Here is a 27,361-nt window from a genome sequence, read left to right as displayed (position 1 = left end):
TCTGTTGGGGCGCTGAGCCGTGCGTATAGATCACCCTAGCCACGAGCCGCACGGCTGCCTCTACATTCTGCACCCTCACTGAAACCCGCGCCCCCACGGACACTTTCAGCGTGGGCCGCCGGGCAGAGGGTGCCCTGCGAGGAGGGATGTGTCCCCCCGGCTGTCGCCCTTCCCCACAGCAAAGCTCCTTGCTGCTGGGAGGGCAGCGCTGGGGAAAGCTGCGAGGGGGGGGGGCGGGCAGGGTGTTAGGCAAAGTGGGAACAGAAAGAGTACTGGGAATAGTCCGTCCCAGCACAGGGGATACTGGGGTGTGTTTAATTAGCGGGGTTTCTCCAGTCGACCCACAGCCCCGCATCCCACACCGTGGGTGACGATTCCCGTGGGTTTTGCAGGCCGATGTGGTGCAGACTGAGACCATTTTTCCACCAGGGCCTGGTGGGAGATGGGGCCCCGGGGTGCCCAGCTGCACTGGGAGACCCCCAAGTCCCAACTTCCCCCGACGTGGCATGGTGAATCCTGCAATGACCTCCATCCTCCCGTCTCCTGGGGATCTGCAGAGAAGCAGGGAGGCTGGGATAACACTGTCCCCACTAAACCCAAACCACAGACTGTGACTCGCAGCCCTCCCAGCGCGGTCCATGGCTCTCCAGCGTGGCGCTGGGGTTTCGGAGGTGATTATTTCCCCTGTCTGCAAGAGCCTGGCAGGGCCGGCCGCCCACAAAAACAAATTACAGCCACCGCTGCTGTGGCTCCAGCACATCTGTTACCCACAATGTGCTTGTGCAGCCGCTTCTGCCCCTGCTCTCCCCCCTGAGCCGTGGGCTGCAGGTGAGAGTGTGTCCCCACCAAGCTGGGGGGGGCTCTGGGGACCCCCAGGAGCACCCCAGCTCTCCAGTGGGGTGCTGTGGGGTGTCTCAGCACACTCCTGCAGCTCCCCGGAGAGGTACAGAGGAGCACCTGCGCCTGTGTAAGCACCAGCCCAGTGGGAAGCAGTGGGAGGTGGGTGCTGATGGGGACCCCAGGGATGTCCCCAAGCATGGGGCACTTTGAGGACGTGGAAGGGGGCCGTCAAAGGAGCAAGAGTGGCTCATCGCCCACCAACTGTCCTGCCAGGGGATGCAGGATGGGGACAATGCAAGACAGCAGATGAGGGATCGGGAAATGCAGGATGGGGGGGATGCAGGATGAGGGTGCTGTGGGATAGGGGCGGTGGGGGATGGGGGGGATGTGGGATGGGGAGGGATGCGGGATGGGGGGAACGCGGGATGAGGGATAGGGACGATGCGGGATGGGGGGGACGTAGGATGAGGGGGATGAGGGATAGGGACGATGCGGGATGGGGGGGATGCGGGATGGGGGTTATGAGGGATAGGGACGATGTGGGATGGGGGGGAGGCGAGATGGGATGTGTGTGGGGGGGGGTTGTGCAGCGAGCATCCCGAGGGAGCTGCCAGAGTCCCGGGGACACGTACGTGGAAGCCGCGGGGGGTTGCCCGGGGGACCAGCCCCGCCTCGCCCCCCGTCCCCGGCGCCGTGCAATGCGGCGGGCCGCCGGGAGATGGCCCCGCTCCGCGCTGCGCCCCTCCATTGTCCGCCGCCGCCGCCGCTGCCGCCGTGCTCCCTCCCTCCCTCCTTCCCTCCCTCCCTCCGCCCGCCTCCCGCCGCCGCCGCCGCGGCGCGGCCCCGCCGCCGCCCGGCCCCAGCCCGGCCCGGCCCCGCCGCCGCCGCCGCCGCAGCCCGCTCGGAGCAGGTAGGGCCGTAGCCCCCGGGGAGCGGGGGGGGAACAACGGGGCAACCACAGCGGGTGCGGGGGGACGGGGAGGGGGGAGCAGGCCGGCTCCTCCAATGGGCGGCTCGTTCCGGGTTTTTCCCTTTAAAAAAAATAAATAAAAAATTACATATATATGTATATCAATAATTTCCCCTCCTGGGGGGAGATGGGGGAGCTCCATCGGGTCGCGCAGGGGGGTGCTGCCAGTCCTTCCCCCCGCTCCAGCCTAGCCTTGTGGTTTTCCCAGGATTGAAAACCCCCCAAAAAGCCCCGGGGCGGCGGTGGGGGGGTCCCGGGGGCTGCACCCCCCGGGGCACGGTGCGGGGTCTGGGTCTCTTGAATTGCACCGTCGGGCGGGGGGGAGAGGGGAGGGGGCGGAAAGTTGGGTTATTTTTATGAGCAGAACAATGAAACGATCCCCGTCAAATTGCAAAGTTGCCCATCAGCAAAGTGGAGAGGCAGGGCTGGGGGGGCTCTGCTCTTTGCCAGCATGTCAGAGCCCCCCCCCTCCTCCCCCCCCCCCCGCGCTGGGACAGGGATGGGGACAAGCCAGTGGTCATCTGCGGCCGGGAAGGGTCAGCTCGTCCCACCGAAGCCACGGTGGGCTCTCGGTGCGGTGGTGTGGGCAGAAGGCGCTTCTGGGGATGCTGGGCACCCTGCAGCCAGCTGCGATGCTCCCTCTGCCCCTGCGGTACCGTGCTCTGGATCCTCAACTTGCAGAAACGCCCATGCGTGTATTTAGCAGTAAACTCCAGAGATATGCGAGCTATTACCCCTAAGCAAAGGAGATATATTGACTTAACCGCAGCTATTCATGTGTGCGAGGCCAAGCACGAATGTAATTGCTCACGGGATCTGGGCCGGGGTGAACTAGCACCAGCGTGATCAAGAAAAATCAATGTTTTCCTCCCCAGGCGGGAGGGACGGGGTAGCGGGGAGCTGTGGGATGAGGGAAACCTGCCCGGGCACCCAGCTCTCCTGGGCTAACCGCCCCGGCGAGGCGCTTGCCCCACCTCGCCTCGGGAGCACCCTCCTAAATACAGACTGGAGCGAGGTCGGGGAGAGGATGCGCTGCCAGGAGCCGAAAGGAGCTGCTTTTCCAGCCCAGCAGCCATGCAGCCGGCCCTCCCTGCGTGCTGCAGGGTAAGTCGATGCTCCATGTGTGTGTGTGAGCGTTGCCTGGATGCACACCAGGGATGTGTGTGCAGCCCGTGCATGCCGGCACCCTCGGACAGGGGAGGTGTGTGCGAGGCCAGCGTGCCGGCAATGCCGGGGGTCCCGCGGTCCTGAGCCCTGGGGAAGGACCACTGGGGTTGTAGCAGCGGCAGCATCCACAGCCCTGTCCTGAGTGAGGTGTTTCCCTGCATGTTGGGTGCTCTGGAGGGGTTGCGTGTGTCTGCGACGTGTTGTCCTTGGGCTGCAGCTCTCCCACGGCGTGTAAATCCTGCGGGCAGAGCCTGAGGAGTCGGTTCCCGTTGCAGACTGGGCTGGGTCTGCCCAGGACCCTGCACCTCAACAGGGTGCTGTGGGAAGGGGGGGGGCTGCACCCCAGCTGCTGCACGTCCTCGGTGGCCGGTTCAGCTGCGGGAGCATTGGGATGAGATCAGGGAACAGCCCTGCGGAGCGTGGGGCAGGGATACAGCTGCGACCGCAGCAGCAGGATCCATCCCTTGGGCTGCGGGGCAGAGGGCAGGGAGGGCGGTGGCCACTGCTTGCCAGCCTGTGCCGGCCCATCCCAGCTCCGCTGCGCGGGCAGGACTCTTCCTGGGCACTGCTGGTGCAGCGGGATGTGCCGAGGATGGGGAGGTGTCATGCTTGACATCGCTCCGCTCTCCTGGGTGGGCTTCAGTCCCTCGTGCCTGACCAAGCCCCCCGTGCGGGATCACTCCCAGCACGCCGCTGTGTGCAGCTGGGTGCCCCTACACCCGTGCCGTCGTACAGCTAACCACGCCACACCGGGCGCTCGGCGCGGAGGAAGCCGAGATTTGCATAGAAACCGAGTGCCGGAGCTGCTGTGCTGGGGAGAACCTGACCGCCAGCATCCCCCCCCCCCGGGACACCGAGCACCGAGAAAACCCGGCCCCGGGGGCGGGTGCTGGGTGCTGGAGCAGCGAGGGTTGAGTAATTTGGAAAGTCTGACCGGAGGTGTGCCCCGGGGACGGGGAGCGGAGGAGGCACTGGGTATTTTGGCCCCATTGTCGGCGTTGCCGCCTGGGAACGCCGGGGAGGATGCAGCGGTGGGTGGCTGTGGAAAGGTCCCACCCACGCTCCTCCCCGCGTCCCCATCGCTTCGCAGGTGCTGGGTGAGGTTCAGCATCTCCTGTGCAGCTGAGCGTGCGGCTGTCGCTGCACAGGGGGGCTCTGACATCCCCCCACCCACGCTGCCTCCTGCCCCACGCCTGCCTGGGACACCCCCATTGTCCCCTCCGTTGTCCCTGTTGCGGACCCAGCTCCTGCCACGCGGGTCTCTGGGGGGTTCCTCTGCAGAGCTCCCTCCTTCAGCTGGCCCGAGTCGGGGGGCTTTCCCATCCCAAACCCGACCCGTCGTCCTGGGGCAGGATTTCCTCCCGAGGGTGGAAATACGTAGAAAAATGATGGAAGAGAGTTTGGCATCGTCCACCTTCACATCCTGCCTCCTCCAGAGAGCTTGGACCGGACTGGGCTTTGCTCTGCTATTAATAGGAGACGTATTGGCTTGAAGAGGAAGAAACTCCTCCGGCCGTAAGGCAACAGGTTGGAAGTGAGCGGCACTGGCTGTTTTCAAGGCGTTTGCTCGGCTCGATGTGTGTGGGGCGGCAGCTGATGGGTTTTATTTTGCTGCACGTAACGAACCGGCCGGACCCTGCGGGTCTCCACATCGCAGCGGCGAGCGCTGCAGGTCTGTCCCGGTGATGGGAGGCTTCGGGGTGCGTGGAAGGAGCCATGTCCTTCGTGCCCACGGTGGCTCCTGGGCAGTGAAGTGGGGCTGGAGCCTGGCACGGGGACCCCGGCTGTGGGGCTGGATCCTGGGGGACAGGGATGAGCTCCAGGCCCTTCCTATTGCCCTGCTGAAAAATGCTGTCCACTGCTCTCGGTGCAGGGGAGTCAGCTCCCAACCCCGTCTGGAAACTCCCGGGAGCACAGCCCCTCGGCTTTCGGAGTTGGGCTTTTTGCCTGCAAACTGGGGAAAACAGATAGAGTAGCCTGAAAACGTCTGCTGGGATCAGTTTTGGGGGGAATTATGCCGTTTTCACTGCGAGCGCTTTCGGAGCGTTGGTTTTGCTGGGTTTTGGGTTGACGGGTGGTGTTTTGGCAGCGCCGAGTGTGGCTCCAGGAATGAAACGCTCTGGGTTTTGGTTTCAGTTTTCAATGACCTCTGAGACCAGGTTCCCTCTCTGGAGCTCCAGTTCCAACCTGAGATGAAAATCCTGCGTTTTGCCGTGTCGAAACACCGCCTGGAGACCCAGCCAAAGGGCTTTCCTTGGTCATGATGTTGAGCGGGAGGTCCCGAAAGGCCCCATTTCCCTCCCGTTTGGAGGGGAAAAGGAGAATTGAGACCAGAGAGTTTCTTCTGGATGAGGGGGAGCTGGGTCCTGCCTGCTCGGGGGGGCGCTGGAACATGCCCCCTGATGCCATGAGCTGCATGGGACGAGGAACTGGTGCTGCCTCGCAGATGCAGGAGCATCCCCAGCGCTGGAGGGTGGCCCCAGGGTCCAGTGCGTCCGGGGAGCTTTGTAACCCCACGATGTGCTGTGACCTGCAGCGGGAGCGATGGCACGCAGCCGGGACACGCTGCGTGGCCGGGAACGCAGCCGGGAGCTGGGTCCGTGTCCCCGAAGCGGGGACGCCCTCGCCATCCTCCTGTCCGGGCAGGGGCCGCTCCGGCGGCTGGGAAAGCCGCGTCTCGCCCTGTTCAGCGGGAGCGTCAGGATGGATGGATGGACCCGCAGCCCCAGAGGTGAAGGCTGGTGCTTTATCCTTCTCACGGCCGCTCCTCCCTCCGCCGGATTATAAATGGGTGTGAATTGTCTCCCCTGATAGGCATAACCTCCATCCCCGGCTCCCACACCCCGGGGAGGTGCCCCTCCAGGGCTGCCTTTGCTTCCTCGCCCTCAGATGTTTGATGTCTTCCCAGATGCTTCAGAACATTTCTATCTGCTCCCAACGCAGCTGCCTGCGAGGGGGAAGGGAGGGAGGGATGGGGAGAGCTGGGGGTGCACAGCAAGCCCCCACCATCCGCGGGGTCTCTGCCCCGGGCTCCCGTCCCCCAGGGTTTGCTCCACCGTGGGATCCCGTAGGACAATTTTCTGCTCAGTTTTCCTAGTCCCTCCCCGTGCCGAGCAGGTGCTGCTCAGCTGCCGGGAGCAGAGAGGGTATGGAGGGGCTGCAGGAGATGCTGAGCTCCCCCCTGATCCCCCCCGGCCTGCCCCAAGCTGATGCTCGGCTCTTTGCACGAGGGCTGGGATCGTCCCTCCCTGTCCCACCGATGCTGGGTGTGGGGACAGGGAGAGCCCGTGCACCCTCCGCCCCAAAGCCCTGCAGAAAGCCCGTCCCCAAGAGCCACCGCACAGCGGGACCCGCTGGGGTGGGGGGATTTTAAGGGGGCTAACGGGGTCTCTGAGCCCTCAGGGAGGGGGGGACCTGACCGCTGCCGTCGGGCTGGGCTCACTCCTGGGTGGGTCCGACTGTTTTGTTATTTGAAAAATAAACTCTGCGGGATCCGCCGGCACGCAGGCGTGAAAACCTCAGCCCAAGCCTCCCTTCCCTTCCCGTCCCATCCCGGGAGGGTGCCCCAGGGGCTGCGGAGCCCAGGGGGGTGCTGGCCGGGCTGGCAGGCAGGGTGCTGTACCAAGGGGCCACGCTGCAACCAGCAGATGCTCTGAAATGGCATTTAAAAATGCAAGAGGTTGCCAAAAAGAGGATTTGGAGCTGGCTTTGGTCTCAGCACGGATGTTCTGGAGGGCTGTCCCCGGGAAGAGGTTGGCTTCGTGCCTCTGGGCAGCGCGTCGATGGGGAAACGTCCCTCCGCTCCGCTGACGCGGCCACACAGAGCAGCGCAGCGATTGCTGGTGGGTTCCACGGGGGATGCGGTGCTGTGTGTGGCTCCCCGCCAGGCTGCAGTCTCCCTGACGGGGCTGTGCTGGTGCAAACTCTGAAGAAAATTGTGTCAAACCATAATTCGGGGCTTAGGGCACAGGGTTTCCAGCGGCCGAGTTGTTTTCCCTGCCGCGCGCCTCCAGCCGAGCCGTGCGCTGCAGTGGCAGGAGCTCGGCACAGCGAAGCGTTTCGCCAAAAGGTGGGATCCCAAGTGCTCACTGGATGGGTCTCCTGAGGCTGACGTGACCGTGGCGAATGCCAGGAAATTTAAAGTCAGAAAATTACCCCTATGTTAGTAGTAGTAGTAGTAGTATTTTAAAGAGGAAAAAAATCTGCCTGTCTCTGTTCCGCTGGAATTCAGCTCCCGCCTGGGGAGCTCCCGTGCTGAGACCCAACCCACGCTCACAGTCCCGGGTAATTTTGGTAACAGGCTGCTGAGGAGAGGGAGGCATTCGGTGGAAACGCTTGCGGCCATGCACCAAATCCCCAGGAGCAGGAGCCTGCAGCGGGAGGTGCTGGTTGAGCATCAGTCCTGCCCCTGGGCGAGGATTTGGAGGGTGACGGGGAGATTTTGGGGCTCTTTCATGTGGGTTTGCACCACCTTGGTCCAGCTGCCATGCCGGCTCGGGAGACGAGGGGATGGGGGAGAAGAGCTTGGGGATGCTCGTGGTGTCCCCAGCCAAGGTGACACCCCCTGGGGTGCACGCAGCCCCTTCCCGTGTGACTTTTCTCCAGCTGGTGTTGGCACCGTGGGGTTGCTATGCCAAGCACAGGCTAAGCCTTCCTCCCCATCCCCATCCCTGTCCCCATCCCCGTGTCGTGGCCGCTCCAATGGTGCCCGAGGCTCATGGCAGAGGCAGGTCCATGTTTGCTGTTGCTGCCCCGGCGCGGGTCCGGCTGCATCCCACCCATCCATGCAGGAGCCCTGGCTCAACCAGGCGGGAGCGTTTCTCCGCTTGAAACGTCAGCAAGATGCAGATGATTCTCTTGGAGATGAGAACGGGTTTGTGGCTTTGTCAGCCACAAAAATCGGGTTGATTTTATTGCTTTTGGGTTAAAAGCAGGTTTTCTTTGTTCAGCTTCCAGAAGCCCAGGACTGCCAGCTTTTGGGATTTCTATTTTTCCAGGAAAAGCCCACGGCTGCCGGCAGGGACTGAAACGCCGGGGAAAGGAGCGTTTCCAGCCTGTCCCCAACCCGAAGCCGTTTTTCCAATTAGAAAGCACAAAGCGCTGGTTGAGTGAGGTGCTGGGGGGCTGCGAGGGGACCCGTGTGGTCAAACCCACCTCGCTCGCAGGAGATGTGTTTGCAGCAGACGAAGCCTGGGCCGGGCTAATTAGCAGCCATCTGGTCCCGGGGTCAAGAGGACCCATTTGCAGGTGGGAGGGGGGTGATAACCAGCGACTGGGCTGGGAGGGGACCTGCGGACCAGCCTGGCGGTGCTCCATGATGATGGTGATGCTCCACGGGGTGCTGTGTGCTGGAGGAGGGTGGTCACCGGCATAGCCCAGGCTGGAGGTGGTTGCCCCATGCCGTGGGGTGGGATGTGGGGGCCACATGTTGTGCCAGATGGGCCCCTCCATTGCCAGAGGGGTCTGCCCATCCTCTCCCCGTGATTAAGGGCTTTCCTGCCACCTGAGCACAGGCTCCCCCCCCCCGCCACGGGCACTGAGGGAGGATGCTCCGGTTCAGCAGTGCCCGCAGCCCCCAGCAGCACTTTCCAGCAGAAACATTTGCAATCACCGGGAAGGAGTTATTTGCACCTTTTCGCCCTAAATCAGAGCGTCAGCCGGAGCCCTGCGCTGTGCAGGGCAGAGGAGAGCCCCGGGTGGCAGCGCAGGACCCATGTCCTCCCCATTCTGAGCCCTGGCCGGAGCCCGAGAACACTCGGCTGCCTCTTGACTCTCGAGATTTCAAGTGCTGGCCATCTCCAGGGGCTTCGGGTTTGCTCCGCTCTTCTGTTTAACATCCACTTCGTTATTTATTTTGCTAGGAAGGGAAGAGGAGGTGAAACATCCTTCCCCGGGGAGCGCAGTGCTGGCTGGGCAGAGCGAAGCTCCCCCTGCGGTCACCGCTCTCCGCGGGTTTTGGTCAGGGGCCAGGGAGCAGTTTCCAGTCCGGCTGTTGCGCCTCTCTGCTCGTGCAGCTGAATTTTTGCAAAAACCCAGGCTTGGAGGCTGTGCAGCGCCGGGCGCCGCCGAGAGGCTCGGGGGGACCCGCGGGTCCGTGGTTAGGAGAGCAGAGCGCGACGCCCGCGTCCCCATCGCTGTGCCCCGTGTCCTCCTCGCTGAAGCAGCCCAGACTGGTCGGTGCTGGGGAACAGCGATGGGAACCGGTGAGCAGCGGGTGCTCCCGGCCATCCTGGGCTGTGCGCGGTTCCCTCTGCTGAAACGGGATTTGGGGAAAGGATGCCATGGCCCTCAGACGGGGAGGGAGTAGGGTGCTGCCGGGTAAAACCCTCGGGACCAGCCACGGGAGGTTCGTGGCTCAGAATCACAGAACGGTGGGCACTGGAAGGAACCTCTGGAGATCACCTACCCCCTGCCAAAGCAGGGACACCTGGAGCAGGTCGGACAGGACCTGCGTCCAGGCGGGTTTTGAATTATCACCAGCCTCGCTGCTGCAAACCGAGTATCCACTTCCCCCACGGGCATGGTGTGGGGCGAGGGGGGCAGCGCCTCCTCCCTTCCTTGCCCTTCTCATCTTTTCCTTTTTCCTTCAAAAACCCCTAGTTTTGCTGGCGGAGGCTGCCCTTTTTCTCCAAGCTGTGCTGGTCCCGAGACCATCAAGGCACCTCAGAGCCACGTCCTAGCCACACCACCGGCCTAGCCACGCCACCGGCGCATCGGCACCTCTGCGGAGCCCGCGCCAGCTCCCGGCCCCGGTTGCAGGTTGAGTCAGCCCCAGCTGCAGGCGCCGGCCCCGCTGCCCTCCCCGCTCTCTGCCTCTTATTTTGTCCTCGGGGAAATACGTCGGGGCTCCAGCAATAGCCCCAGCAGCTGCTGCGGGGCCAACAAGCCCTGCCTGCCTGGTAGCCATGGGGTCCTGGGGGGGTTGGAGGCAGTAAAATCTTTATTTAACCCATCGCATTGCTGAGCCGCTAAACATTTCCTTTTTTCTGTGGCAGAGAGGAAGGGCTGTGCCACCGGCTGCTGCCCGCTAGACCCTTGTTAGCCAACCTTCCCTACGGTAGCCCGCCCAGCCTTAACCCTTGCTTTTCCCCTCCTCCCAGGTGGCCGGCGGTGCAGCATGCCTTTCTCCTGACCCTTCAGCCCGGGAGGAAGAGGTCCCGGTCTCCGGAGAGATGTCCGCCACGCGCGGCAATGGGGAGCACTGGAAATCCCTGGAGTCGGTGGGCATCAGCCGGAAGGAGCTGGCGCTGGCAGAGGCTCTGCAGATGGAGTACGACGCGCTCTCCCGCCTGCGGCAGGACAAGGAGGAGAGTCGGGCCAAGCAGCGTGGAGACCAGCCCCTCATCTCCTGGGATGACCCCGCCGAGAGGAACGGCTGCGACGGCATCAAAGCGGCACGTGGCCTCTCCGGCTCCGACCCCACGCTCAGCTACAACATCCCCATGGTGCCCGAGGGTCCCCCCGTGCCCAGACCACCCCCAGGACCCAGCCCCCCCAATCCGGACCCCCAGCCCTGGCTGAAGGGACCCCTGGCCGGGGACTACCTGTACATCTTTGAGGGGTCGGGGGGGGACTTCCTCGGGGAGCCGCTCAACGGCACCTCACCCCACGACGACGGGGGCAGCTCCCCCAAAAAGCTCTCGCCGCCCCCGCTGCCCCCCCGGCACCCCCTCTGGAGCTCCCCCGAAGGGAACCAGCGCTCGGGGAAGGGATCCCCTCCGTCCTCCAAAGGACCCCAGCCCAGGGACATCAACATGTTCTCGGCGGCCCACGAGCGGGCTCACGGCAAGCTGCTCGGGCGCCGCATCTCAGAGGAGGACCCCTACGGCATCGCCGACTACGACGGCATCAACGACGCCATCACCTGCCTCAACCTGAAGTCCACCTACGAGTCGGAGGTGCTGCGGGAAGCTGCCCGCGGCTGGAAGGAAGGCAGGAGCATCTTCGAGAAGGAATCGAGTGGCAAGCCGGTGGCACGGAGCAAGACCATGCCCCCGCAGGTCCCCCCGCGGACATACGTCTCCCGCTTCAGCAACAGGAAGAATCTGGCACCGAACAAGAACCGCAGGATCTCCATCGACCCGGTAAGAATCATAGAACCATGGAATGGTTTGGGTTGGGAGGGACCTTAAAGCCCATCCAGTGCCACCCCCTGCCCTGGGCAGGGACACCTCCCATAGACCAGGTTGCTCCAAGCCCCGTCCAACCTGGCCTTTCTCTCCGTGCCTTGGAAGTGGGGCTGGGATGGAGCCGAGGTGCTGGAGGGAGCTGGAAATGCGGCGCCAGGGTGTGAACAGGTCCATGGGTGCCTGTGGCTTTGCTGCATTTCCTTTGCTCCGGGTTGGTTGTATTTGTCCCATCCCTGTGGCTCCTCAGAGTCTTGTTTGTGCATCACGATCGGAGGCATCCGCACCCTGAGACACTGTCCCTGGGGGTTAATAAGACCTTTCCAGATTGCACGTCTCCCCGAGGGTTGCGGGATCACGTAGTCACGGCCAAAACCCTCCAGGGCAGGTGAACTGGGGCCAGGAAGCCAAGCAGAAGGGCCAGTCCCACCTGGCCATCATCCCGAGCAGGCGGGATGCTCCGTGCACAGCCATCCTGAGCGCTGCCTCCTCTCTGCACCCTCCTGCCCAAGACACCTCTGGGGCTGCCCGCAGCCTCGGAGGGCACCCTGGCCATCGCTGCCACCCCACAGCCAAAGCCTGGTGGCCATAGGAGGGCACGGGCAGTGCCCAGCCCCATGGCTGGCTCAGCACATGAGTGCCCTGGAGCTGCCGCGCCGGGCACGCAAGCGCCGCTGTCTCCAGAGACCACACTGCAGGTGTTTTGCAGCGGGCTCGTGTCCCGCCAGCGCGCAAAATGTCACAAGATCCTCCGGAAAGAGCCGGGAGTCTCCTCCCGGCAGCCGGGCGATCACTTTCCTGTTCGACTCACAACATCCTTTCCTATCCCGGCTCCCTTCTTCCCTCCGGGCGAGTGGCGAGCGGCGAGTGGGACACCTCCCCTCTGCTCAGGGAGGTGTTGGGGGGCTGCTGGCGCTGCCGCCATCTCTCTCCCGGGGCTGCCGGATCCCCCGTCCCCACCGAGGTGCCCGTTGCAGGGGCAGAGCCCCTGCTCTGGTGCGGCTCATCCCACCTCTGGCAAGAGGAGGAGATATATAACCGGAGAAGTCGCCTTCCTCACAGGGTCCCCCCCTCCCCGGGGAGCGAGGGATGCAGCCAGGGACCACCGGTGGGGGCTACGTAAGTCACTCTCAGCTTTCTTGGTGCCAGAAACTAATTATAAAAGAGCATTAAAATTGTCTTTAGCGGCTGCTGTGTTCCCTGCCTTTCTCTGCCTCCCATTAGCTGTTGGCTGGGTTAATTGCTCTGACAGTGGGGCCATTGTTTGATGCGAAAGAGCGATGGAGGCCCCGGGGACCCCCACGCACGGGGGGAGCCTGGCACGGCGGTGCCGCCTGCCCCAGCACCGCGGCAGGGGAGCGGCGAGTGGGGCCGGGCATGGGCAGGGCTCTGCTGCGGCACCCCGGTGGCCTGGGGACGGTCCTTGCCCATCCCGCAGCATCCTCAGGTCCATCTCTGCCCATCCCTTGTCTCCGCTGGGGAATCTCCCCACTGGGGCTTTTGGAAACCACCTGGAAATGGCCAGTTTTGTGGGCTGGGGGCAGCGAGACCTCGGGTCTCCCTTCTCCCGGCCGTGGGGAAGGTGTCGGTGCAGACGTGGGTGATGTGTCCCGTGGCTGGTGCCCGCTTGGCCCAAACCCCTCCGGTGCTGGACCACGTCCCCCCCGCGCTGCTGCAGAGCTGCTGTTCCCCTGGTCACAGCAACGCCGGGGCGAGCAAAGGCTCCCAGTGCCCGATTCTCTAATGGGGGGGATCCGGCAAACCCCATCCCGGGCGGGTGGTGGGCTGGAGCCCCCAGGGACACTGCAGCCAGCTGATGGGCTCATGCTCTGCCCCGTAGGTTGCCCCCCGGCCACACTCCTTCTCCAATGGCTACGAGCTCTTCGAAGTCTCTGAGGAGCGGGATGAGGAGGTGGCTGCATTCTGCCACATGCTGGACGTGTGAGTACCCATCCGGGGCTGGAGCATCCCACTGCAAACTGCCCCAAAACAGGCATCTGTTGGGGGGTTGGGGAGGTGGGGCAAAACCCAAAGCAGGGCAACATCTCTGACCTGTCCCTGCCTCGGCAGGCTGCGGTCTGGCTACAGCACCAAGGACTATTCCCTCACGGGCTTGGTGTGGAACGCCGTCAACCTCAGCCCCGAGCAGCTGGGTCACGGCGTCAGCCTGAAGGTGACAGTGGTGTGTGACAGCCTGCGGGAGCCCCTCACCTTCACCTGCGACTGTAAGTGCCCCACACCGCGCAGCCGCTTGCCCGTCCCCCCTTGCAGCAATCGGGGGGTGATGTGAAGCGGGGAAAAACCCTAGCAACACCTGGGTGGAGGATCGGGGAGGGGTGTCCCGCCATCCCCGGGGCTCAGGATGCTGCTCCTTCTCCCTGCAGGCTCCTCCACCGTGGACCTGCTCATCTACCAGGCGCTGTGCTACACGCACGACGAGCTGCACGCCATCGACGTCGAGGACTTCGTGCTCAAGATCTGCGGCTTGGAGGAGTTCCTGCAGAAGTGAGTGTTGGGGACAGGGCTGGAGGGGGGTGACAACACAACCCAGGCGTCCCCAGGCTCGGCCGTGCTCACCCCGTACGTGGCCTCGGCCGGGTGTGATGGATGGCCGGGGCTGATCCCGGCGTGCACAGCGGGAGCCTCTCCGCTCCCTCTCCCGCCTCCTCCCGAACCGCAGCTGTGCTCTTGCCAAAAGCAGCATGTTGGGAGCATCATTCCCGGTGGCAGGGTATCCGTCACGCCGACCCCTACGCGCCGGGAGAAGGGCCTGAAAAGCAGGGAGCTGCCAAAAAAGCTCTTTGGAGGAGTATTAATAACAGCCATGTCACTGAGCGGAGCGGCAGAGCCCGGCTTCTCCTAGCCTGGTGTTTAAATTGCAGGAGAAGGTGGAAAAGGGACGTGTTGGGGGGGAGCGAGGGTAGGGGGCATGGGAGCATCAGGGCTGTGATGGGCTCCCTTGGCCATGGAGCGGGGACGGGTGATGGGGGGTGAGACCTGCACAGTGGGGGGGTGAGACCTGCACAGATCCCTCCTGCCCTTGCTGCCTTTCCTGGAGGAAGGCAGCGTTGCCAGAGGGGTTTTGTGGTGCTCGGCAGCGCTCTCGGCAGGGGAAGCAGCAGCAGCCACGCGTGCACAGGCACACGCCGTCCTTGCCGGCGGTTCGGTGCAGCGAGCCAGCTCCCGCTGCTGGAGAGCAGCCCCGAGCCTGGCCCTGCCGCGGGAAATCTGCAGGAAATCTGCCATGGCCTCCAGGAGCTGCTGGTTTAGGCCCTAAAGGGGCAGCTGGGAATTGCTCAGCCCGGCAGAGCCTGCGTGGCACCCGTGCGGAGGGCGAGCGGAGCCCAGCCTCTGCTCCTGGCTGCCCGGCACGGCTGCCAAAGGGCTTATTCCCATCGGTGCTGAGCACTCCTGCTGCCAAGCACCACAGCACATGTGTGTACGTGTGTGTGCACGTGTGTGTACGTGTGTGTACGTGTGCTTGCATGCAGCGGAGGTGCAAGCTGTTAATGGGTACAGCGGCATTTCCATACATCTGACCTGCGAGGCTCCGGGGAGACCTTCGAGCCCCTTCCAGTCCCTAAAGGGGCTCCAGAAAAGCTGGGGAGGGACTCTGGATCAGGGAGGGGAGCCGTGGGACGAGGGGGAAGGGTTTTACACTGAAAGAGGGGAGATTTAGATGAGATCTGAGGAAGAAATTGTTTGCTGTGAGGGCGGTGAGCCCCTGGCCCAGGTTGCCCAGAGAAGCTGTGGCTGCCCCATCCCTGGAGGGGTTCAAGGCCAGGTTGGACGGGGCTTGGAGCAACCTGGGCTGGTGGGAGGTGTCCCTGCCCAGGGCAGGAGGTTGGAATTAGATGATCTTTAAGGTCCCTTCCAACCCAAACCATGCTGTGATTCTATAGAGCAAACCTCTGCTGTGGGTGGCTCAGGGCTGCCAGGGAGCACTCAGCTGTAGGACGGATCCAGCCAGCTCGGAGGACATTTCCCAAAGGGACAAACCTCCTGCTTTTTTGGCAGGGAACGGCATCCTGGGCACGGAGCGGGACAGCCCGTCCCCGGCGAGCGGTTCCCCGGGAGCCAGTGCAGGCAGGCACTGCCGTATCGCCCGGGGCCCTCAAAGGACCTTTGAGAAAGCCCTGGGACATAAAGCCCTTTTGTCGCCGATCTTTTCTTTCCCCATCTTCCCGCGGCAGAGGAGATGCTGGAAGTGCCAAAAACCCTCCCTGCGAAGCCGGTCCGGGCTCTTGAGCTCTGCAAACCAGCCTGAGCTCCTGTCACTTGCTGTCCCTTGGCTTTCAGAAGGCGCCAGGGGCGGCAGGAGCAGGCAGGGGTGGCCGTGGGCGCCTTGCTGCCTGCACACAGCGTTTTGGAGGGCGCGGGGGGAAGGAGGGAAAACAATAGCTTATTCTTTGAGTTTCCTAGAGCAAACCACCCGCTGCCACGAACGTCCGTTTTTGCAGGCGAGGTGGCTGCGGCTGAGCTCCAGCCGACCCTGCCTGGCCCCGGGGCGGTGGGATGGGGCATCCCGGGGTTGGGTTTTGGGGTGTCTCATGGGACGGAGCGGGGCGTGGGGCTGAGCGTGCGGTTCTGTGTGCCCGCAGCAAGCACGCGCTGGGCAGCCACGAGTACATCCAGCACTGCAGGAAGTTCGACATCGACATTCGCCTGCAGCTGATGAAGAGGAAGGGGGTGCGCAGCGACCTGGCCAGGACGGTGGGTGCCGGGGAGGGGGGGGCAAGGTGGGGGCGGCCATGCCACCTCGCTGCTTCGGGAGCACCCACGGGTGGCCGAGCTACAGCACAGCATCTCTCCATCTCCAGGCCAACGATGACCAGAGCCCCTCCACCCTCAACCACTACATCCACCTGCAGGAGAGACCCATCAAGCAGACCATCAGCAGGTAGGGGGGGACACGGTGGGACTGCCCCCCCCGCGCCGTGCTGGGTGCCCACCTGGCTGGGGCTGAGCTCTGCTCCCTGTCCCCCAGGCAGGCCCTCAGTCTCCTCTTCGACACCTTCCACAACGAGGTGGATGCTTTCCTAGCAGCCGAGGTGAGCACCGGCGGGACGGAGGGGGCATTTTTGGGGCCACCTTGCCTCATTTGCAGTGGACTCTTCCCCCCTTTTTGTTATGGGGCTCAAAGGGTGAACCAGAGAAGGAGAAAGGCGTGAAAGGAGTGGAAACTGAGGCACGGGCTGGTGCACCTCCCTGTGTGGGGTGCAGGGAGCAGCCTCGGTTGCCCGGGGGTCCTGCATCAGCCCACCTCTGCCCTGCAGGGAGACTTCCCGCTGAAGGCGGAACGGGTGATCCAGTCGGTCATGGCCATCTGCAACGCCCTGGCTGCCGTGGAGTCCCAGGAGATCACATCAGCCCTCAACCAGATGCCCCCCTGTCCCTCCCGCATGCAGCCCAAAATCCAGAAGGTGAGTGATGGGCAGGTCCCCACGGGGCGCGGGGTCGGGGTGGAGGGAGATGGCTGAGCCGGGGGGTGCGGAGGGGAAGCACGTTTTCCCGTCTGCCTTCTTTCCCTCCTTCCTCCTGCCGTACCACGTGGAAAATTCCTCAATAGCTGGAAGGCGAGGAGCCCGGGCAGCTTACGTAAAGCAGCCGGCTTGGCGAGCTGCTCCCCGCCGACAGCGCGGGGCTGGTTCTGATGCTGCTCTTGTGGTTTTTCTTTTTTTTTTTTTTTTTCCTCAACAGGATCCAAATGTTCTGGCCAAGAGGGAAAATCGAGGTATTTCTGTTCTTCTCCTCCCCTTCTGGGCTCAAGTTCTTGGTGCTTTTAATCTTCAAACCCTTCCCCTTCAATTATTGAGGCCAAAAATGTGTTTGAAACTGTTCTGGTTAAGAAAAGAGGGTTTTTGGAGGCAATGGCTGTTGTTCCTCCCCATCAACTCAGCAAAATGGGAAGCCTGAAATTCTCCCTCTCACACCCGCTTTGTCCCCGGTGGGGACCTGCCCGGGGTCCAGCCCCAGGGTCCCTCCAGCATCCCGACTCCAGCCCCAGGGGACGCTGCGGGGGGCAGCAGGGCCAGCGGCCGCCCCAACTCACCCCTCTCCCTCCTCCCCTTCAGAGAGGATCGTGGAGAGCCTGACGGCTGCCATCCTCAACCTGGTTGAGCTCTACTGCAGCACCTTCAATGCCGACTTCCAGACAGCCGTGCACGGGAGCCGGGAGCACGGCGTGGCGCAGGAGGCTCGCCTGCTCTCCTGCCCGCTCTCCTTCACCGTCTACGCCACCCACCGCATCCCCATCACCTGGGCTGCCAGGTAAGGGCAGCTGCCGCCACCATCCCGGGGCTCACACCTGTCTTAAATACACCGTATCCCTCTCCTGGGTGGCTGAGGAGTGTGTCCCCATCCCTGATATTCAGCAGACGTGGAGGGAATAAGAGCTAACACACCCCAAGCCTCTTAAAGGGCAGGAAGCTGGTGCTTGATGGGCAGTGAAGGATATTCTGGTGCTCGATGGGTGATGAGGGATGCTCTGGTGCTCGATGGGTGATGAGGGATGTTCTGGTGCTCGATGGGTGATGAGGGATGTTCTGGTGCTCGATGGCAGTGAGGGATGCTGTGGTGCTCGATGGCAGTGAGGGATGCTCTGGTGCTCGATGGCAGTGAGGGATGCTTTGGTGCTCAATGGATGATGAGGGATGCTCTGGTGCTCGATGGGTGATGAGGGATGTTCTGGTGCTCAATGGATGATGAGGGATGTTCTGGTGCTCGACGGGTGATGAGGGATGCTCAGAGCCAGCTATTGGTGGAACCTCTGGGTGTGAGCAGGTGGGACGGGCTCTGCCGCGCTCTCCCATCCCACCCCCACGAGTCCCCATGGCTGCAGCGTCGCTCCCGGGCTCGCCGCCACCCCCAGGGATGTGACAGATGGCCCCGGTGCAGCAGAGCCAGGCTGCCCTCGCCCCACAGCAGCAGCGTGCTCCTTTGTTAGGTGCCTCGGTGCCTGTACCCGCTTTCGGCCCCACGTGGGGGGACGGCGGGGGTCCGGGCAGGCGGCAGGAGCCCGCCGTGGGGAGGGCGTGCGAGGCAGCGGCGCCGGCAGCAGCCGCCCCGCCGGGGACCCCTCGCTTTTGTCCTGTCCTTAATGTATTCCCCCTGGTGACTGGCTCCGAACAAAGCGGGTAGCCTGGGAAATGCCGGCATCCCCTGACCTCCGGCGCCCCGCAGCCCTCCCTGGATTGTCGCTCGGCACCTGCCACATGGCAGGGCCCCCCCGGCAGCCCCCCCGTGTGATGGTATGCGCGGTGGCATATGGTGATGGGGACGGGGGCTCCCAGCTCTGCGCCCCCTCCCCGGCACAGCCCCCTTCCCAAGCCCGGCCTGGGGAAGGCACGGAGGGGCAGCGCATCCATCCACCCACCCCACCGGCGTGGGGTTTGCCCCATGGCGGGGTGAACGCCCCCGGTGGCAGCTCCCCGGCCCCAGGCAAAGCCCCCCTGACTCATAAGACTGGAGAATAAGGCTTATGAGGAGCAGCTGAGGGAGCTGGGGGTGTTCAGCCTGGAGAAAAGGAGGTGGAGGGGAGACCTCGTCACTCTCTACAACTGCCTGAAAGGAGGGGGTAGCGCGGGGGGGGTCGGTCTCTTCTCCCAAGGAAGGGGCGATGGGACAAGAGGAAACGGCCTCAAGTTGCGCCAGGGGAGGTTTAGACTGGATATTAGGAAACATTTGTACACTGAAAGGGTTATTAAGCATCGGAACAGGCTGCCCGGGGAAGCGGCTGAGGCACCATCCCTGGAGGAATTTAAAAGACGGGTAGACACAGTGCTTAGAGATACGGTTTAGTGATGGTTTTGTCAGAGTTGGGTTGATGGTTGGACTCGATGATCTGAAAGGTCCCTTCCAGCCCAGGCCATTCTATGGCTCACGGCTCCCTCTGCTCCTCTTGCAGCTACGAAGATTTCTACCTCTCCTGCTCCCTCAGCCATGGCGGCAAGGAGCTGTGCAGCCCCCTGCTCACCAGGAAGGCCCACGTCTACAAATACCTCTTCCACCTCATCATATGGGACCAGCAGTAAGGCAGCACCGCAGCCGTGGGGCGGGCAGGGGGTGCCCGCTGCCATCCCCTGCCTCCTCCTCCTCCTCTCTGTGCCTCTCCCTATTTTTTGGGTGTCGGAAGCATTTGTGTCATCCCCGAGAATAGCACCGTCCCCGCCGCCAGCCCTGCCCTCCCTGGACCTGCGTGTTTGCACCCAGGAAAGGGGATCTGCTCCAAAAATAGCCCCGGGAGCAGGCAGGGAGGCTGTGCCGAGCCCTCACCACGCCTGGCATTCGCAGCAGCCCGGGGAGGTGGGGATGGGACAGGATAATTTTAGAAGGCGCCGGTGCCCCCCAAGGACAGGCGCCGAGCGGCCGGCGGGGAGCAGAGTGGTGCCGGTCCCCTCTGCCGGGCGATCCCCTGCCCCTGCCCACCGCGGGCGGGATGTAGCTGCTGCCCTGGGCTCCCCGGGAGCATCGCAGAGGAGCCGCAGCCCCGGGGTCCCACGCAGCCCTCCCTGGCCACGGGACGAGGTCAGTGTGCGGTGGGGGCCCTCTGTGGCAGCCCCCCTGCCCCACGGTCACCTTCCCAGGACAGAGAGCGTTCAGGCTCTCCCCAAACCCACCTCCCACGGGGTGTCTGCCCATGACATGGGACCTCCGTGGGGCACGTGGCACCCCCAGCGCCATCAGCAAAGGCATCTGTTGGGCCGGGCTCTCCCAGGGCACGCTTGGCATCCCAAGGCAGGGGGCTGGCAAGTGCCATGGGGTGCTGGCAGTGGCCATCCCCGGCACGGCTGAGCCGCTGACTGCTGTCTTGCAGGATCTGCTTCCCCATCCAGGTGAACCGTCTGCCGCGGGAGACACTGCTCAGCGTCACGCTCTTCGCCGTGCCTGTCCCACCCCCGGGGAGCTCCTCCGACGCCAACAAGCAACGGCGGGTCCCCGAGGCCCTGGGCTGGGTGACCACCCCCCTCTTCAACTTCAGGCAGTACGTGGGGTGTCCTGCCGCGCTGGGCATGGGGGGGGACCATGCCGGCATCCTCAGAGTGGGGCAGAAGGGGGCCCAGCGCCTTGGCTCAGCACGGAGACAGCATCGCTGCAGCGGTGCCACCCTCCTGCCCCAGCAGAGCAGCCCCCAGTGCCTGACTCTCACCCCTCCTTCTCCTCCAGGGTCCTCACCTGTGGGCGAAAGCTCCTGGGCTTGTGGCCGGCGACGCAGGACAACTCCAGAGCCAGGTCAAGCGCCCCCAACTTCAACCAGCCCGACAGCGTCATCCTGCAGGTACGTCCTGGTCGGGGGGGGAGCCGGGGGGACACACAGGCGCTGATCCCCACGTGTGGACCCTGCTCACCTTCTGCCTCTGCCCCAGATCGACTTCCCCACCTCCGCCTTCGAGGTGAAGTTCACCAGCCCGCCGGCGGCCGAGTTCAGCCCCAAGTACGAGTTCGGCAGCCTGGGGGAGGAGGACCAGCGCAAGCTGCGGGAGGCGATGCAAAAGAAATCGCTGTACTGGTAAGCAACCCCAGGGTGGGGGGGAGAGGTGCCATCGCCCTGGCAGGGGGGGCTCTTCTGATATACCCCCAGCACTGCCGTGGCACGCAGAGCGGGTACCTGAAGGTCTGACCCTGCCCCTGGGGATGCTTTTGCCTGGCGTTTGGCAAAGCTGCCTGCCCGCAGATGCCTATCGTCGGTCCTTCAGCGCTCTGCCCTCCCCAGCTGCCCCTATCTGGGGAGGGTCTCTGCAGCCACATCCCCCCCAGCGGGGACAGCCGCCCGGCCCCTTGTCCAGCCTGGCACGGCCAAGCCGGTCCCAGTCCTCTGGCGCTGGCTATAAATGGGAGGATCAGGTGTCGGCAGCTGCGCCGGGATCCGCCACGCAGGACAGTGCTGACGCTCCTTGCAAAATGCCTGGGGTGCACAGCCAGCCCCCGACCGGCTCGGGGGTCCCCGGGCAGGGGGGGACAGCCAGGGCTATCCCTGCAGCGTCTCGGTCACCCCTGTGCACGGGCGCTCGGGTCCTGGCTGTCCCTTGGGAATGAGGTGCAGCGTGGGGACAGGGGGAGCCCCCAGCACCCTGCAGCACGGCACAGAGCTGTCTGCTGAGCTCGCCCCAACCTGGGGGGATGCAGGCAAGATCCAGCTCTCCATCTTTTTCATCGTGGGGCAGCAAGGAGGGCTGGGAGGCGTTTATCAGTGTCCCATGCGCCATGAGTAATGGGGACAGAGGGATGCCAACCTGCCAGCCCCATCCCCATCTGTGCCATCCCCTCCCTTGCCCCGAGCCTGAGCCGTGCACCCCGTCCCCCCCGCTGCCGTAGGCTGATGGACGCTGATCGCAAGCGGCTGTGGGAGAAGCGCTACTACTGCCACGCGGCGCCCGGCGCCCTGCCCATGCTGCTGGCCAGTGCGCCCAGCTGGGAGTGGGCCTGCCTGCCCGACATCTACGCCCTGCTCAGCCAGTGGACCTACATGAGCCACCAGGATGCCCTGGGGCTCCTGCACGCCACGTAAGCCACCGGTGGGCTGCGGGTGCCGCGGGGATGCATGCTCTGGCACTGCTGCCCTCCCCGTGCAGGCAGGGAGAGGGTAGTGGTGACAACGGGGTAGGGGGGATGCTGTCCCCATGATGCCTGTCCTGGCCACAGGTTCCCGGACCAGGAGGTGAGGAGGACGGCTGTGCAGTGGATCGACTCCATCTCCGACACCGAGCTGCTGGACTACCTGCCCCAGCTGGTCCAGGTGTGTGGTGGGACTGGGATGTGGCGTGGGGTGCATGCAGGACTGGGATGTGGCATGAGGTGCATGCCAAGACCAGGACATGGCATGGGGTGCATGCCAGGACCGGGAGGTGGCATGGGGTGCATGCTGGTCCTGCTGTGCCCCAAAACTGTCCCCGCTCCAGGCCCTGAAGTACGAGTGCTACCTGGACAGCCCACTGGTGCGCTTCCTTATGAAGCGAGCAATCTGCGACCTGAAGATCACCCACTACTTCTTCTGGTGGGTTAGGGGGGCTGGGAGCGGTTGGGGGGGGACCCTGGGGCTCTCTCCTGACCCCGTGTGCCCCTGCTCCGAGCAGGCTGCTGAAGGACGGCCTCAAGGACTCCCAGTTCAGCATCCGCTACCAGTACCTGCTGGCAGCTCTGCTCTGCTGCTGCGGGAAGGGGCTGCGGGAGGAGTTTGACCGGCAGTGCCTGCTCGTCAATACGCTGGCCAGGCTGGCCCAGCAAGTGCGGGATGCCGCCCCATCCGCACGCCAGGTGGGTGCTGGGGTGGTGGGAAGGGGGTGCAGGGGGTGCCGGGCTGTGTCTCAGCCCCCCCATCCCATGCCCACCCCGCAGGGCATCCTCCGCGAGGGGCTGGAGGACGTGAAGCAGTTCTTCAAAGCCAATGGGTCGTGCCGGCTGCCGCTCAGCCCCAGCCTGCTGGTGAAGGGGATCGTGCCCCGGGTGAGTGCCGGAGACGGGGGGTGGCGGGGGACTCCTCTGCCTGCACCCGGCTCACCCTGACGGGCTGTTCTTTCCTCCCCGCTGCAGGACTGCTCCTATTTCAACTCCAATGCCGTCCCTCTGAAGCTCTCCTTCCAGAATGTGGATCCCCTCGGGGAAAACATCCGAGTCATCTTCAAGGTGAGCCCATCCCCCCGGTGATGCCCAAACCCCTGGCATGGCTGCCCTAGCCCGCGTGGGGCTGGCTCGCCTTTGCCCCCGGCTCTGATGGCTCTTCCCCCTGCGGCTCGCAGTGCGGCGATGACCTGCGGCAGGACATGCTGACACTGCAGATGATCCGGATCATGAACAAGATCTGGGTGCAGGAGGGGCTGGACATGCGCATGGTCATCTTCCGCTGCTTCTCCACCGGCCGCGGACGAGGTAACCCGGCATCGGGGCATCCCCGGGTGGCATCGGGCCCCAGGTTGTGATGCTCTCAGGCTGGTGACAGCACAGGAGGTCCTGGGGTTCTGCTAGAGAGGAGCTGCTGCAAGTAGCTGTGATCCACCTTGGGGTTTCATGCCACCAGCCCCTCTGTGGTAACAAGGCTTTGCAGGCTGTCACTCAGTGGTGATGGCTGGGGAGCGGCTGGGTTGGTGGCAAAGGGGTCTGGGGTCTCGGTGCCCCCCCGGGCAGGATGGATGGGTCTTACCCTGCTGTCTTGGCTGCCAGGCATGGTGGAGATGATCCCCAACGCCGAGACCCTACGCAAAATCCAGGTGGAGCACGGAGTGACGGGCTCCTTCAAAGACCGGCCGCTGGCAGACTGGCTGCAGAAACACAACCCCGAGGAGGACGAGTATGAGAAGGTAAGGAGGAGCCTGGCCAGGGTTCCTGCTCCTCATGCTCCCCTCTCCAGGGATGAGACCCCTTGCTTCCCAACGTCTCCAGCCTTTCTCCACGCCTGGTGGCTCCATCACTTCCTCCCTCCCTCTCTCCTCCCAGGCCGTGGAGAACTTCATCTACTCCTGTGCCGGCTGCTGCGTGGCCACCTACGTGCTGGGGATCTGCGACCGGCACAATGACAACATCATGCTCAAGACCACTGGCCACATGTTCCACATCGACTTCGGGAGGTTCCTGGGCCACGCACAGATGTTCGGCAACATCAAGAGGTGAGAAATGCCGCTGGCATCTCCTTCCCTCTTGCCTGGGCTCATCCCTGCGGGGTTATTTCACGGGTGAAGCCCCCTCTCCTGGTCGCGGTGGTGGGTGACCCCCAGCCATGGTCACTTTCTGTCCCTCCCTCACTGGTGCAGGGATCGGGCGCCGTTCGTCTTCACTTCGGACATGGCATATGTCATCAACGGGGGGGACAAGCCCTCCAGCCGCTTCCATGACTTTGTCGACCTGTGCTGCCAAGCCTACAACCTGATCCGCAAGCACACACACCTCTTCCTCAACCTCCTGGGGCTGGTGAGAGCCGGGGGGCCACATGCCCATCTCCCCCAGGCACAGCAGAGGGGTCCTCCTGCCACCACCTGCCCTCACCACCTGCCTTGTCTCCCAGATGCTGTCCTGTGGCATCCCTGAGCTCTCCGACCTGGAGGACCTCAAGTACGTCTACGATGCCCTAAGGCCACAGGACTCTGATGCCGATGCCACCACCTACTTCACCAGGTAGAGGACATGGGTGGGTGATGGGGCAGGAGAGGATGGAGGGAGCCCATGGAGGGAGGCACGGGCACCGGCTTGGCACACTGACGGGCTCCTCCATGCTGAGCACGTGGTGGTGGCCTCGTTGCAGGTTGATCGAGTCCAGCCTGGGCAGCGTGGCCACCAAGCTCAACTTCTTCATCCACAACCTGGCGCAAATGAAGTTCACGGGCTCCGACGCCCGCCCAACCCTCTCCTTCGCCCCCCGCACGCACACCATCAAGACGTCCGGCCGGATCCGCGACGTCTTCCTCTGCCACCACGAGAGGGTCTTCAACCCCAGCAAGGGCTACGTGAGTGGGGATGGTTGGGGACAGGCAAAGTGACAACTTGGGTGGTTCTGTCCTGGTGCTTCTCCCCAGGCCCATATGGACTCGGGGCACCCAGTGGTCGCCATCCCATGTCACAGCCCCATCTTTCTGCAGACCTACGTGGTGAAGGTGCAGCGGGAGAGCCCGAGCGAGGTGGTCTTCGTGCAGCGCACCTTCGAGGAGTTCCAGGAGCTGCACAACAAGCTGCGCCTCCTCTTCCCCTCCTCACTGCTGCCCAGGTACCCCCCAGGCCCCCGGCAGACCCCCGGGGCTCTCCGCCATCCCCCGGGCTTTGCTGAGTGTCCGTCCCTGCAGCTTCCCCAGCAGGTTCGTCATCGGACGGTCGCGGGGCAAAGCAGTGGCTGAGCGGCGGAAGGAGGAGTTGAACGGCTACATCTGGCACCTCATCCACGCCACCCCTGAGGTGGCGGAGGTAGGGACATAGTGGGGTCCCGGTGGGGTGGAGGGGGGCTGCTGCCTCCTGAGAAGTGGGGACGGTGCTGGGGACACCGGTGAGGTTAGCTTGGGTGGGAAAGTGCGTGGAGGCCAACGCACCACATAAAGCATCGTAGCATGCACCATCATGGTGCATCGCTGTGCACATAAAGCTTTGACACATGCACCGTGCGCTGCTCCCAAATGGCGGGGGACATGGTCACCACCGTCACCGCTAATGTCACCTCCTCCCCCCCACAGTGTGACCTCATCTACACCTTCTTCCACCCCCTGCCACGGGACGAGAAGGCAGCAGGCACCAACCCAACCCCGAAGCCGGCAGGTAGGGGGGCTGGCGGCAGTGCCGGCATCCAGCTGGCACCATGTGGGGTGATGGCGAGGGGCTCCCATCCCACCCACACCCCTCCTCTCCTCCTCTCCAGACGCCACGTGGGCTCGGCCCCTGGGGAAGGTCGGCGGGGAGGTGAAGCTCTCCATCTCCTACAAGAACAACAAGCTCTTCATCATGGTGATGCACATCCGGGGGCTGGTAGGTGCGCGGTGCCCGGGTGGGGTGGGGTGGGGGTCCACCCCACTAGTGTGCTCATGGAGGGCTCCCCACTCTGCCCCACAGCCACCGTTGCAGGATGGCAATGACCCTGACCCCTACGTCAAGACCTACCTGCTGCCCGACCCCCAAAAAACCACCAAGAGGAAGACCAAAGTGGCCCGAAAAACCTGCAACCCCACCTACAACGAGATGGTACGTGAGATGGGGATGGGGATGGAGATGGGGATGGAGATGATGGAGATGGAGGGGTCCAGGGGGGCCATGGCTGATGTTCTGCCCCATCCTGCCCCACAGCTGGTCTACGACGGGATCCCCAGGGGGGACCTGCAGCAGCGGGAGCTGCGCCTGAGCGTGCTGAGCGAGGAAGGCTTCTGGGAGAACATCCTCCTCGGGGAGGTCGGCATCCGCCTGCGGGACCTCGACCTGGCGCAGGAGAAGATGGGCTGGTTCGCCCTGGGCTCCCGTGGCCACGGCACCCTCTGAGGTCCCACTGCCGGGGCTGGGGACCCACGGCACTGCCGCCGCGGCTCTGCCCGCCCCGAGATGTGCCCGTAGGGACCGGGCACCAACGGGCGCTGCCGCAGGCGTCTTCTTTTTTAAGTTTACCTTGTGTCAAGGGAGCAACGCGGGGAGGGAGGGGCAGGGAGGACCGGTGGGGCGCTTCAGGGGGGTATTTCTTCCTTTGGGATATCTGTATTTTAATTTTTTTTAATAATGAGTAGCGTGCACCGGGGCGGAGAGGAGAGGGGAGGCGTGGTGGAGGTTTGCTGGGGGTGCGTGTACCTGCAGAGGCCCTGATACTGCTCCAGCCGGGAGCTGCCTGCCTGGATCCGGGCAATTCCCATGACAGGGAATTCACTCCCAAAGGAGAGAGGTGTGGCAGGGCTGTGCATGCAGCCGGTCCCGTGTGGCTGACCCTCCCAACGCCATGGGAAGGGGACCACCGGCCACCCTTCCTGTCCCCATGCCGGTGGGGACACCCCTCTCCTTGTCTGCCATCCGGCCCTGGAGCCGGGGACGCCTGCGCCGGGGTGCGGGCTTGGTGCCTGTGGTGCTTTGTTTACAGCGAGAGCTCCGTAAACGGACGAAATGTTTCTCAGGATCGAGAATAATGAACTTAACCTTTATATTAAAAGTTTTAAATATTGTATCTAGTGGGAGGCGGTGGAAGGACGGAGCCGGGGGCGCAGCCTGGCCCCGCCGGCGGCTGGGGCTGCTGGAGCTGTCACCCTCTTGCGGTCGGGACCCTCCTGCCTGTAACACGGTGGCGTGAAAATAAAGGAGATGAAACGCACGGGGCGATGCGTGAGCGCTGCCTGCACATCTGCCTGCACGTCTGCCTGCTGCAGGGCCTGGGAGGCCGAGCCCTGGGTGGATGGGGACATGGCTCCCTCGGTCCCCAGGCACCATCTTATTGGCACACGCGGGGACCCCGGCCCCCTCCTGCCCGTCTCAGTAATTGTTACCCCGAGGGCTGACGAAGCGTGCCCACAAATGGCTGATTAATGGAGGCCCCGGAGATGCTGGGAGGGCTGGAGCCCCTCTGCTGTGAGGACAGGCTGAGAGAGCTGGGGGGGTTCAGCCTGGAGAAGAGAAGGCTCCGGGGAGACCTTCCAGCCTCTTCCAGTCCCTAAAGGGGCTCCAGGAAAGCTGGGGAGGGACTCGGGAGCAGGGAGGGGAGCCATGGGACAAGGGGGAAGGGTTCTACACTGAAAGAGGGGAGATTTAGATGAGATCTGGGGAAGAAATTGTTTGCTGTGAGGGTGGTGAGCCCCTGGCCCAGGTTGCCCAGAGAAGCTGT

General features: G+C 63.9%; 1 protein-coding gene across 1 annotated transcript; it reads left to right on the top strand.

Annotated features, from left to right (window-relative positions):
- Positions 1 to 1,643: 1,643 nt before the first annotated feature.
- Positions 1,644 to 26,854, top strand: PIK3C2B (phosphatidylinositol-4-phosphate 3-kinase catalytic subunit type 2 beta). Its single transcript, XM_074564275.1, has 33 exons — positions 1,644 to 1,750; positions 10,078 to 11,061; positions 12,944 to 13,044; positions 13,174 to 13,328; positions 13,488 to 13,608; positions 15,705 to 15,816; positions 15,924 to 16,003; positions 16,091 to 16,154; positions 16,380 to 16,526; positions 16,804 to 16,837; positions 17,178 to 17,373; positions 19,010 to 19,132; positions 19,919 to 20,086; positions 20,269 to 20,380; positions 20,469 to 20,611; positions 21,418 to 21,606; positions 21,745 to 21,838; positions 22,002 to 22,096; positions 22,176 to 22,356; positions 22,438 to 22,545; positions 22,633 to 22,725; positions 22,839 to 22,968; positions 23,260 to 23,396; positions 23,533 to 23,702; positions 23,847 to 24,003; positions 24,098 to 24,207; positions 24,335 to 24,536; positions 24,669 to 24,793; positions 24,870 to 24,987; positions 25,251 to 25,332; positions 25,433 to 25,539; positions 25,624 to 25,752; positions 25,855 to 26,854. Exons 2-33 carry the CDS (start codon positions 10,150 to 10,152, stop codon positions 26,041 to 26,043), a joined length of 4,884 nt encoding a protein of 1,627 aa, XP_074420376.1. The 5' UTR covers positions 1,644 to 1,750; positions 10,078 to 10,149; the 3' UTR covers positions 26,044 to 26,854.
- Positions 26,855 to 27,361: the final 507 nt, after the last annotated feature.

This window comes from Larus michahellis, chromosome 21 (genome assembly GCF_964199755.1).
Source record: "Larus michahellis chromosome 21, bLarMic1.1, whole genome shotgun sequence".
Classification (NCBI taxonomy): Eukaryota; Metazoa; Chordata; class Aves; order Charadriiformes; family Laridae; genus Larus; species Larus michahellis.
This window is presented reverse-complemented; position numbering and strand designations above follow the sequence as displayed.

Bases quoted from the DNA above. Each gene is read 5' to 3' on its own strand.
- PIK3C2B (XM_074564275.1), top strand. From the start codon at position 10,150: ATGTCCGCCACGCGCGGCAATGGGGAGCACTGGAAATCCCTGGAGTCG. The intron at 17,374-19,009 runs GTAAGGGCAGCT...CTCCTCTTGCAG, and splicing joins CCCATCACCTGGGCTGCCAG to CTACGAAGATTTCTACCTCT. The intron at 24,988-25,250 runs GTAGGGACATAG...TCCCCCCCACAG, and splicing joins CCACCCCTGAGGTGGCGGAG to TGTGACCTCATCTACACCTT.